This window comes from Poromitra crassiceps (assembly GCF_964638095.1).
Source record: "Poromitra crassiceps genome assembly, chromosome: 1".
NCBI lineage: Eukaryota > Metazoa > Chordata > Actinopteri > Beryciformes > Melamphaidae > Poromitra > Poromitra crassiceps.
Genome location: NC_139623.1, coordinates 14,231,529 through 14,243,184, shown reverse-complemented (window position 1 = coordinate 14,243,184; position 11,656 = coordinate 14,231,529). Strand labels below are relative to the sequence as shown.

At 46.2% G+C, this 11,656-nt stretch overlaps 1 protein-coding gene across 1 annotated transcript in view; it reads right to left on the bottom strand.

Moving 5' to 3' along the window:
* Positions 1-292: 292 nt before the first annotated feature.
* Positions 293-11,656, bottom strand: part of rusc1 (RUN and SH3 domain containing 1) — a 16,877-nt gene continuing 5,513 nt past the window's right edge. Inside the window, exons 5-10 of the mRNA XM_083635805.1 lie at positions 6,999-7,104; positions 6,769-6,815; positions 6,180-6,679; positions 5,853-6,088; positions 3,721-3,894; positions 293-3,095 (exon numbers count right to left, since the gene is read on the bottom strand). Of these exons, the coding sequence (XP_083491931.1) occupies positions 2,930-3,095; positions 3,721-3,894; positions 5,853-6,088; positions 6,180-6,679; positions 6,769-6,815; positions 6,999-7,104 (1,229 nt within the window). The 3' untranslated portion in view covers positions 293-2,929. The remainder of the gene's footprint in view (positions 3,096-3,720; positions 3,895-5,852; positions 6,089-6,179; positions 6,680-6,768; positions 6,816-6,998; positions 7,105-11,656) is intronic.

The following is an 11,656-nucleotide window of genomic DNA, read 5'->3' as shown; positions in this document are numbered from 1 at the left end:
ATGACAGGCATCTCCATGAGGCATTTTGCGGGGGGACTTTAGAGGAACATATAGGAACAGGAGTATAATAAGCTATTACAAATGTTCATGCTAGTCTTTTTCACTTCCGCAACTCCCAGCACTGAGCTGACAGATCGCTCATATTGCAGCAATAGAGGAAATGAAATCAGTTGAACATTGACCTCTGAGATGTCTTCACATATGACTTCCTGATGAATATATGTTCACTTCAGCTATGGTGGGAACAATATGACTCAAACAGATGAACAGAAGGTTTGGTTTATACTGATCATTTTATTTGGTGTATTTACAAACAAGCACATGCAGGAGCTGGACAGTGACTGACACTAGAGGGGCACTGAGCTATAAGCAGGGTACAGGGTTTGTCTACAGGGCAGGCTACATGACACCAGAGAGAGAGAAGAGTTACAGAACCCACTGCTACACGCAGCCGTGCATACGCACACACACACACAGATAGACAAGTGAAAACTCAGATGCTCACACTCGTATCTGCATACACTGCCACACACTGCGATGCACACGCACACACGCACACACGCACACACACACACACACACACACACACACACACACACACACACACACACACACACACACACACACACACACACACACACACACACACACACACACACACACACACACACACAGAGAACCCCAGATAGATAGAGAGAGACAGACTAGAGGGGTCAGATAGAGAGCTATACCTTTCGGAAACCTGAAGACCAATAAATACTATATCAAATAAATTAACGTCTTTCAAGCAAATGCATTTACACTATAATCTCACAGTTTGAAAAAAAAAATCAACAAAAAAGCATTAACACAATAAAATAATGTGTAAACTGATACTTTAATCTGTTATCTTTATCTAGATTGCTGCAACGAGACTGCAAGTTTATTGCACTCATTAGGAACAAAAGTTATGAGCGCTCATTGAACTTAATGCTACTCGTATCATTTTCCCTGGACTGTTGCCATAGTGACAATAATCTCATGCTACATGGCATTGGCACAATAACATTAGGCAACCTCGAGTAACTGAGCCTTCCCTGACCAATCGATAGCATGAAGCGTTCCTGCCCAATTAGATGTCAATCGTTCCTGACCAGTTCCTGACCAGTAAACGGCAGGCTATTGTATTTTAAGCCTCCTGTTCCTTCAAAAGTGTGAACTTGCATGAGTACATTAAATTAAAACCATGACTTCATGATGAACAAAAGGCTTGTAGTTGTAAATATAACTGTATGCATAGTCATCAATACCAAATCTACCAAATAACTACCCAAATATATGACACGAACCAATGAGCATCATGAGAATCAACATATCACTTCCACAACTACCACTTCTACTACCACTACCATTACTATCAATGATCATAACCAAACATGGCAGGGTTAAGATAAAGAAGGAAAGATGAGGTACAACAGGTGAAGACCAGCCACCAAACCTGTAGACGTTACAGTAGCATTATCATTTACATACAGCAGGGGTTTTCCTTACTGTATTGATTTGAAGTTCAGATAGTCTTGAACGTGAGCTGAGCATCTTGTGCGAGGTGTTTACTTCACTTAAGCCTGTGTCTGTCTGTGAGGTTTTGGACGAGTAGAAAGATTTAGCTACAGGATTGCTACAGCAGTTATAGCATTGTCCGACTGTTGTCCGATAGTAGGTATCCTCTATATACGAGTGGGATAGATACGATATTTTGTGGCATTCATTCAAAGCATTCATAGCGCAGTACAATGCATACAGTGTTTTCAAGGTATGAGGCTAAATCTTAACTATTTGTTTGATAGATGGCAAGACAATGGCAATATATAAAGCACAGAGGAGGGAAGAGACTGGATTCCATATTTAAACGAACACATACATCTTACTGTTTGCATGTCTAACGACCACTGGATGTTTGGTGAGTGGAAATGTAAGAACAGTAAAATAAAAGTCTTGATGCATGGATTTGCACTGATCCACATCCTCAATATGACCTCAGTGTTTAGCTGTTGTTTATGTTTCACTATCTGCTTTCTCTTGTTCATCTATCTTTCTATCTAACTTGGTAATATCAATCTCTATTCATATACCTATATATATATATTATTTTTTTGTATGTATATTTATACAGTCAAATATAGTAGCCGAAACATGTCGAACACACAGGAACCAGGCGATAAAGGTGAGAGGTCAATAGGGGTGAAAGGTCAATAGAACACAGAACACAGCTACAGGTCACTACATGACTACGCAGTACGAAACAGGAGCTACGGCCCAGTACTCTAACATGGCTTTCTCCACTCGACAGCCTGCTAGCCAAGACTCTTACTGCTGACAGCTAGAAATATTTAACGTGGCTACAACCAGGCTATCGACTGTCACCTCCTCACAGTAGCCGGCTGCTGATCTGAAAGCACTTGGATCTGCTAAAGCAATTCAGTGCTTAAATTCACGCCATTCCCCTGTGGTCACTTTCAGATCAGCGGCCGACCAGGAAAGCGGACGGTGAAAGAAGGACATTTTTAAAGGGATATATCACTACAAGATAGATCAAAGATGAGGTCTTCCCCTCAGACATGGTATAAATTTGACTTGAGTCATTATTTCACACCATCTGTGGTATTCCTGCTGCTAAAATCCATCAGTTTAATGCTACCAAATTGGATGGATTATGATGGTGAAAAAATCATTCCCATATGTTCGTAAGGGAGAGAGGGTTGCAGATTGCTCCTGATGCTGATAAAGCAGAACAGATGGTGCTATGTACTCAACTCAAACTCTAACCAAGCCGCCGTGAGCTATCCCTTTCAGAGTAGTGGCGCCTCACCATAACCTCTCACTATTTGCCTAAAATGATTTTTTTATTGTTGTTTTTCATTTATTGAGAGCAGCGATTATGATGCCGAAGTCACATGATGAGGGAGGTGTAGCCAATAGGTACCAGCCCCTCTATGTCTCCCTGACGACAGCGAATCCAGTCTTGGTCAACGCCTCCTAAAACCACAAGCTCCTCCCCTTTGCAGAAGCTGAGCTCCGACCCGGCTCCAGTGTGGTCACACAGCGTCCGCACTGACCTAGGGAGAGAGAGCAGAGTTTCAGCCAACATCACCAAACACTTACACCAACCACAAACAAGAAAACATGTCAATGACACAGGCAGCCCTTGAACCAATCAACTCTCAAGTTCAATCAAAATCAAACTGTTGGTGTAGCAGTCATGGTCTCTCTAAAATGTTTACATTTTGGCTTAAATTATAGCATCCACAGCAGGCCAATCGTATTTTTTTTATGTGCCATCCCCCCAAATTTAATCAAAATTGGACCAGCATGTTGGAGTTAACGAATTTGATCTTTAATTATAGTTGCCCCAATAGGCCAATCAGTGTAATTTGTGAGGATAGCTGGATTTCTTCTGGTGTATGAGTTGGGGCCTTTCAAAGTTTTAAATGTTGACTCATTATAGTGCCCCAATTTGGTCAAATACTGTAGTGAAATGCTTTTAAACGTCACAACACAGTGCCAAACGGCGTCATCCCTCAAGGGGAATTTGTCCAAATCAGATTGGTGGCGTGAGATATCACCTGAGATATCCCATTCGATAAACAGGACAGACAAAGCCCAATCTACAGTCCCCACCCCATCCCAATTTCAAAAGGCACTCTGCATATCACCATCCCCATCATCCCGTGTCTGTTGTACCTGAGTGGTCTGGGTTCTTCCCTCATCTCCAGTATCTCCACCTGTCTGTCTCTCTCCATCTCTGGCTCACTCTCTCCCTGCGGCTCTGCTGCCCTCCTCAGTGTTGGGGTGGAGCTGCTGCTCACCATGCGGGTCAGCGCTGTGACCCCAGGCGCCAGCCACTGAGACGGACGCCTGCAGAGAGACAGAGCAAAAGAGAGGGAAAGACAGACAGATAGAGTGAGAGAGAGAGAGAGAGAGAGAGAGAGAGAGAGAAAAGAGGGAGAGGGAGAGAGAGAGAGAGAGAGAGAAAAGAGGGAGAGGGAGAGAGAGAGAGAGAGAGAGAGAGAGAGAGAGAGAGAGACACACACACAGATGAATCAGTTAACTTTCAAGCGACAGAGCAGTAGCCTGGTAAAAAGCATCCTGATAACGTGATCTCACATTCTGTTTTGCTAAACGTACATGTATCAGTCTGGACCAGGGGTGCCCAAATTCTTTCCCATGAAGGGCCAAAACTCAATCTGGGTGGAGGGCCGAGGGCCAAAAATAAACGTTGTGGAATTACATTAAAATGTATTGTGTTTTATAGAAAATTAACATTCTAAATCTAAAATAACATTTCAATATAATAATCTACTTTTTATCTGTTTGGTAATTGTAATAATTTGCAATTGGTTATATATATTTAAAAAAACATCTGCATTTGTGGGGAGCTTAAACATTTAATCAGTAAACACACAGTTAAAAACAGTTGTATTTTCCACCTTTGTAATCAAGAGAGAAATTTGACTTAATTCACAACTTGAAAAATCCTCAAGGTACTTTGAAAATCAGTTTCGTAGTGGCGACGTATATTGTACTCTTTCAAAACAGCCACTCTCTGTCTGCAAATGAGACAAACCGCTGTTGAATTTAAAAAATACTCGTCTTGCCACTCCGTCCTAAACTTTCTTTTGTCAGTGTGCCACTGCCGTGATGATGATCTGTCCATCTTGCTGAGCTGGTGTAAAGCCAGTGACTGGGGAGGGATCAAATATCAGAGCTCACCCCCCAACCAGGTGATTCAGCCAACCAATCAGGAGCGATCAATCCTCAGACAGCAATGCCTCACACCCGTGTGATAGAGTCGGGGAGAGAGAATACCAGCTGCACAAAATTAACGTTAATAACTTCTTCTTTTTTTCCCCAAATCCGTGGCGGGCCAAAACAAACAGAGCGCGGCCCCCAAATTGGTCAGCACTGGTCTGGACTCATAGCCATCCACATCGACTTCAGTGGGTGGGAGTACTTTCCCTGACAGACAACTCCTTCAGCCAATCAGTGTCGCCAAATCCAATTGAGATCCACTCAGAAACATGTTCAGCAAGAAACTGCACTGACGCATACTCTTGTTCTTGTTTAATTGTTGTTATTGAGTCTAGTTCTGCAATAAATGCACTTATGGCTACGTTTAATAACGTTAGCGTTACCGCTCGTTGCTTCGGGAGCCGCCATACTGTTTTGGCCAGCGGCATCCCTAATTGGCTGGTTACGTTGTCAACTACGAGGCAGGGCCCTGATTGGCCCGGGGACTTTATAATTTCTGGAAATCGCTGGGGGCGGGCGGGAGGTCAGACCGCTCCAGTGAAGCTGATCAGTGGCCAGCAGATCAGACTGTGGTTGTACTGGTCAGCTTCCAGGTGTGAATGTGAACAGAGCGCTCCTGAAAAAGAGAGCATTGCTGTCAGTGAGACTCCCCCTGTATAAATAAAAATAGAAAAGAAAAGAAAAGAAAAGAAAGAACGCAACAGAATGTGAGTTCATGTGCTCAGGATGGTTTACCAGGCTAAGGGCTATTGTCCACCAGCTCCGGAACAGATGTGGTACGGCTCCGGTACGGCTGCGAACAGACCCACACTCATGTAATCTGTCAGACATGTGGCATCCGACAAAAATAGAACAGGTGCGTAATTTTTCCGTACCGCATGTATTGCCCATCTATTAACATGGGCAAGAGTCTGATCCGGCAGTTTTACAGTTTTACGCAGCCATAACACATCTGGTGTAGATTGGATTTAACTTAACAGAGCAGTGGTTTTCTATCTTCTATCTGGCGTCAAGATGAACCCACTGCAACAGAGTGTGCATAAATCAACTTTGCATCAGCTAACCTGGTTGGTGGTATGTGACCTGACGGGCTGATGGGGCTTTTAGAGGCTCCAAAGAGCCGGCCCAGACCCCAGGGGACTGGGGCACTGCTGTTGACCCGAGGGAAGTCGGTCCCTGCCTGGACCTGGAGCTCCGAATGGTCCCTCTTCATCCCCTCCTTTTTCTGGTTCAGTTCGGCCAGGTTCTGGCTCAGCCGGCCTCCCCAGCGCACCATAGCCCCCCATCCCTGCTGGATCACCTATATCATCAAAAGTGAGTTAGCGCACTGCAGCAACAGACTCGCATACATGACTATAACAACCACTACAGAGGCACGGAAAAGTGAGTACCTGTCCTGCCTGCTGAGCAAGGCTGTCCTCCTCAACACTAGGGGGAGGCAACTCTCTGATTCCCTTCTCCTGTACCCACAACAACTGAGGACTTGTCTGCCCGAGGCCAACTGGGGTCTTCACATTGCTATTCGATGATTCTCCTGACCCTCCGTTCATCTGATTGGCTGAGGGGGAGGAGCCTGGATTACCATTGGCCGCCTCAGGGTCTGGGCTTCTAAAGTCCACTTCTGATAGGCTCTCGAGGTAGCTGCTACCCCGGGCCTTGGAGAGGGACTCGCTGGGTGAGAGCCTGAATCCTGCATCCTGACTGGGGGGACTGGGGATCTCTGGGCCGGGACTGGCTGGCTCTAAATGGTGGTGCTGGAAGAGCAGGTCGAGGTTAAAGGTCAGCAGGCTGAGAGGCTGCAGCAGGAGGAGCAGCTCCTCAAACAGAGGCTGGCAGGTGGTCCATGACAGACGCATGAAGGAGGAGGGGCGGTAGTACGTCTCCAGCACATCTGACAGAGACAGATCACTCTTATTTACAAGCACGTTCATAACCATGACATGAACATGATGAATCATGGTGGAAGTGGCAGGAACTTACCACCGGAAGACTGAAGGTGAGACAGCCAAAAATCAAGAAGCTTGGTACTGAAAGACAGAGAAAGACAATTAGCCAGGGGAGAAGAGGACTACTGAGGATACAAAGTGAATGTGTGTAGTGTAGATACATGAGAATATGAGCGCAAATAAACCGATGAAATCACATTTTTAAACTATAACACTTTCCTTGCTGCCAGTAACAGCCAGGGAGGAATAAGAGACAAGACTTACTTGAGCAGGCCGAGGAGGAAGGCGTTGAACCTGTGTTTGCTCTGTTTGAGCTGGGCCAACTCTCCAACTCTGACATGTAGGTTGTACAAAGCTTGGGTTTTAGGACCTTGAGCAGGATGAGGAGAAAATACATATAGAGAGAGGGAAAGAGATGAGGAGGGGAGAGAGAGAGGTGAGGAGGGGAGAGAGAGAGGTGAGGAGGGGAGAGAGAGGTGAGATAGAGAGAGATGAGGAGGGGAGAGAGAGAGATGAGGAGGGGAGAGAGAGGTGAGACAGAGAGAGATGAGGAGGGGAGAGAGAGGTGAGACAGAGAGAGATGAGGAGGGGAGAGAGAGAGTTGAGGAGGGGAGAGAGAGTTGAGGAGGGGAGAGAGAGAGATGAGGAGGGGAGAGAGAGAGATGAGGAGGGGAGAGAGAGGTGAGACAGAGAGAGATGAGGAGGGGAGAGAGAGAGTTGAGGAGGGGAGAGAGAGAGATGAGGAGGGGAGAGAGAGGTGAGACAGAGAGAGATGAGGAGGGGAGAGAGAGGTGAGACAGAGAGAGATGAGGAGGGGAGAGAGAGAGTTGAGGAGGGGAGAGAGAGAGATGAGGAGGGGAGAGAGAGAGATGAGGAGGGGAGAGAGAGTTGAGGAGGGGAGAGAGAGAGATGAGGAGGAGAGAGAGTTGAGGAGGGGAGAGAGAGATGAGGAGGGGAGAGAGAGAGATGAGGAGGGGAGAGAGAGAGTTGAGGAGGGGAGAGAGAGAGATGAGGAGGAGAGAGAGTTGAGGAGGGGAGAGAGAGAGTTGAGGAGGGGAGAGAGAGAGATGAGGAGGGGAGAGAGAGAGAGTTGAGGAGGGGAGAGAGAGATGAGGAGGGGAGAGAGAGCGAGATGAGGAGGGGAGAGAGAGATGAGGAGGGGAGAGGAGAGGTGAGAAAAACTGAGGCTTTGGCACTCGAAGGCCAATCTATAGCCATATGCTTGTGTTCAGTGTATTCTGCATTTTCAGACACTGAAAGCTGAAGTATTGAGTGATGATGTGGGAAGGTGAGAGAGAGACAAACATTCTAGGGCTAATAATTATCAACCAGAAAAAAAAACAGAAATAATAGCCAACTATTCAATTCTACAACCAAACATATCTATCAAGTGTTTACAGATGAGCTGAAGTGACATCTCAGCATCTGTGATGAAGTAACCAAGTGAAAATAAACATTGCTTTGACTGGAACAGGGTCGTGAAGCGGGACATAGCATGTGGATGATTTGATTTGACTGTTCTGGGGACTGGAGTTGGCATTGGCCAATCCTGGCGCTTGTATGGGGTGTTCTGCCTCCAAATGTCATGTTGTGATATGATTGGTTGAAATGGGGTAGAAATTTGATTGTTCTTCATGATGTCAGCATAGTGTAGATTACAGTTATGAATGAAATCCTGAAAAATGAACTTTTGATGTGAAAAAGTGTGGAAAAACTAAAGGAATTTTATTTTTGTGAATTGGCATACATGGTTAAACAGGTGCACTGAATACCCAGGGATATGATCTAAATTTAAAAAAAAATTGGGTTGAGCATGCCCCCCTCCAGTTTATTTTGTCACTTTTAAGATACTAGGCATGCCGCTATGTGCGCTCGATTCCTAGGCTCGCCCGCCCTGCAGCTCACATACGCAGCTCGGCTGCTGCACGGCCTCGCCCGCAGCTCGTCGCCCCGTGGCCTCGCCTGCTCTATCCGCATCACTCACTGATGACATCACAATGATGTCACAATTTCTATGACATCATCAGTGATGTCACAATTGCTCGAGTGTGTAACCAAGAACCACAATTGCTCGAGTGCCAACAATGCCTATGCATCATCAGTGTCTATAGCCGCTTTCACACACATATCGCGCAAAATTGCAGTTCAGAAGGCCCGCAAAGCCGGCAGCCTCGCCACAGAAATTGCTTTCACACACAGCCAAGCAGCACCGCCATATTCCCGTCCTGGGGTGTGCTTTCAGGTGACAGCCACCGCTCCCGGATTGAAAGGCGAGCGGAGGCATTTCCACCCAGCTCCTCCTAGCCCAATTAATATTTTCATAGGTTAGTGTAGGCTACTGTATGATGAACGAATTCATTCAACAACCAAACATCGCCGATGTATGCCAGCCAACGAGGTGCAGCTGCGGTCGTTAAGGATCAAACTGATAAAATGACGTGCAGCTGCAGTCGTTAAGGATCAAAGTGATAAAACACGAAAGTGTTGTCCACATGCAGCATGGTAACAAGGCTTTCAATATTCATCTGATCGACTTTATGGATCACAGATGCACCATCATGTAGCCCATTAGGTACAAGGCTAAAGGCCTAAACATGGTCGTCCGTCCGCCTCGAATTGGAGCCGTCTCGCCGTCTGGCGGCGCCAGCGAGCCCCACATACTCGGACGCCACTACGCCCCCGCTCCCCCCCCCCCCGCGGAAGCTCCGTGTGAAAATGGCGGAGATTGTGTGCCAGGCAGTCTGAATTAAATTGAATGTAACGTTCCCAATTCTATGTATTAAATTCTAAAAAACGACCCTCAACATTTGGGAAGGCTAAGCCACACAACTAGTTGTTATAATCTAACATCATGCTTTGAAAGGCGACTTTACGACGAAGAGCCAGGGCAACGGCCAATCACAACTCTCCTGCAGCTGTCGTCACGCACGTATCGTCGCCGTGAAGTCACATTTTCGAGCAGCCCCCGTCAGCCGACGGCGGCCCCTCCCCGTAGGACGGCGCTCCACCCGCCGTCACACGGGGAGGGCGGGGCGAGGCTCTGACGGACGACCATGTTTAGGCCTTAATTCTTATCTTTTGGTTCCAGTTTTTTGTAAAGCAAATTATTCCCATGAAGTAGCCTAATTAGCGTCCGTTCTGAAAGACGACGCCTGCATATCAAACAGCTGCAGTCTGCATAACGTCCGTCGGGGGAATAGTATACTGTAGGCTATAAATGCACATGACTACTATAACGTTAGTAGTTTTTGTAAGGGAATGCACAACTGGCTAGCTAGACAGATTGCAGTTCTGGAGCTGGTTTCCAGAGGGAATATCCTCAGACCAACTCGCCACAGACAGCTATAGTCATCTGAAGCGTATAATTATATCCGTTAAATTTACCTACTAATGTCAACATCGTTTGAGCATAAAGCCTAACCTACTTACAGGCACGGAGCATTCCTCCTGGCGCCCCTGCAGTCATGATTGTATAGGCTACTTTTTTTTACTTTCACTCATGCCTTTCTTCTTGCTGCATGAGGTGATTTCCCCTGTAATTTTTTTATGAATGAGCTGACCATTCGCACCGTTCCGGGCTTGCCGCTCCTACGCTTTCAAGTGGAGGCGGGTTGCCGGGTAACCCGGCGCTGTGACTAGGTCCACTGGCGGAACGAAAGGCGTACAACAATTACCCACCAACCCGCGTTCACAACTTTCACATCGGAGGCGCGGATCCTATTTTCCGTGCATTTTGCGGCTTTCAAGGCCGGTGTGAAAGCGGCTTATGACTTCATCAGTCATGTCATAAGATGGTTTTTGGTCAATAGCTGTGGGGGCTCACCTGCTCTTATGACATCACTGATGATGTCACAACTTCACATCACTGACGACATCACAATTGCTCACTGATGATGTCACAACTTTGCATCACTGATGACATCACAGCTGCTCTTAGAGACCACTGATGATGTCGCAATGCCTATGACATCATCAGTGATGTCACAATGCACAATTGCTCAAGTGACATCACATCGCCCTGTGGCCGAGTAGCTCGTCTGCTGCGTAGCCTCGCCTGCCCTATTGGCACACATGCAATATCATCCTCTCTCTCTCAGTCTCTATCCCCCTCTTCTCCTCTCTCTCTCCCCCTCTCCACTCTCCCTCAGTATCTCTCATGTGTGTTTGTGTCACTGATGACATCATCAGTGATGTCACAAAGCCTATGTATGACATCACTGCATCAGTGGGACTGATGTCATCAGTGGTTTATGATGACATCACTGATGATGTCATCAGTGGTCTATGACATCACTGAAGATGTCACAGTGGTTTATGACATCACTGATGATGTCATCAGTGGTTTATGACATCACTGATGATGTCATCATTGGGACTGATGTCATCAGTGGTTTATAACATACATCACCGATGATGTCACAGTGGTTTATGACATCATTGATGAGATGCTGATGTCACTGATGACATCATTAGTGATGTCACAATGTACAATTGCTCAAGTGACATCAATTATGACATCATCAGTGATGTCATAAACCACTGATGACATAGTAATCAGTGGGCCTGTGTGTGTGTGTGTGTGTGTGCGTGTGCGTGTGCGTGTGCGTGTGTGTGTGTGTACGGGTGATGACATCAGACATGTTGTGACGAGTGACGTATCATAGTAATAGACAAATACAATATTTACAGTAAATACCCTCTGCCGGTAGCTAGCTATTAGCCGTTAGCCGCTACGTTTGCTAACTAATTGCTCACAAGGCTCAAAATGCCGCGATAGTAACTTTTAACCAGTTTGAGTTACGCTCTTTCCATAAAGTCCATCAGCTTTGATATCTGTTGGCCGGTTTGTTGACAATGATTTTGGCTTCTAAAATAATGTTTTCCACAGAGATATGAACAGAACAGTATGGCCGCCCGCCACT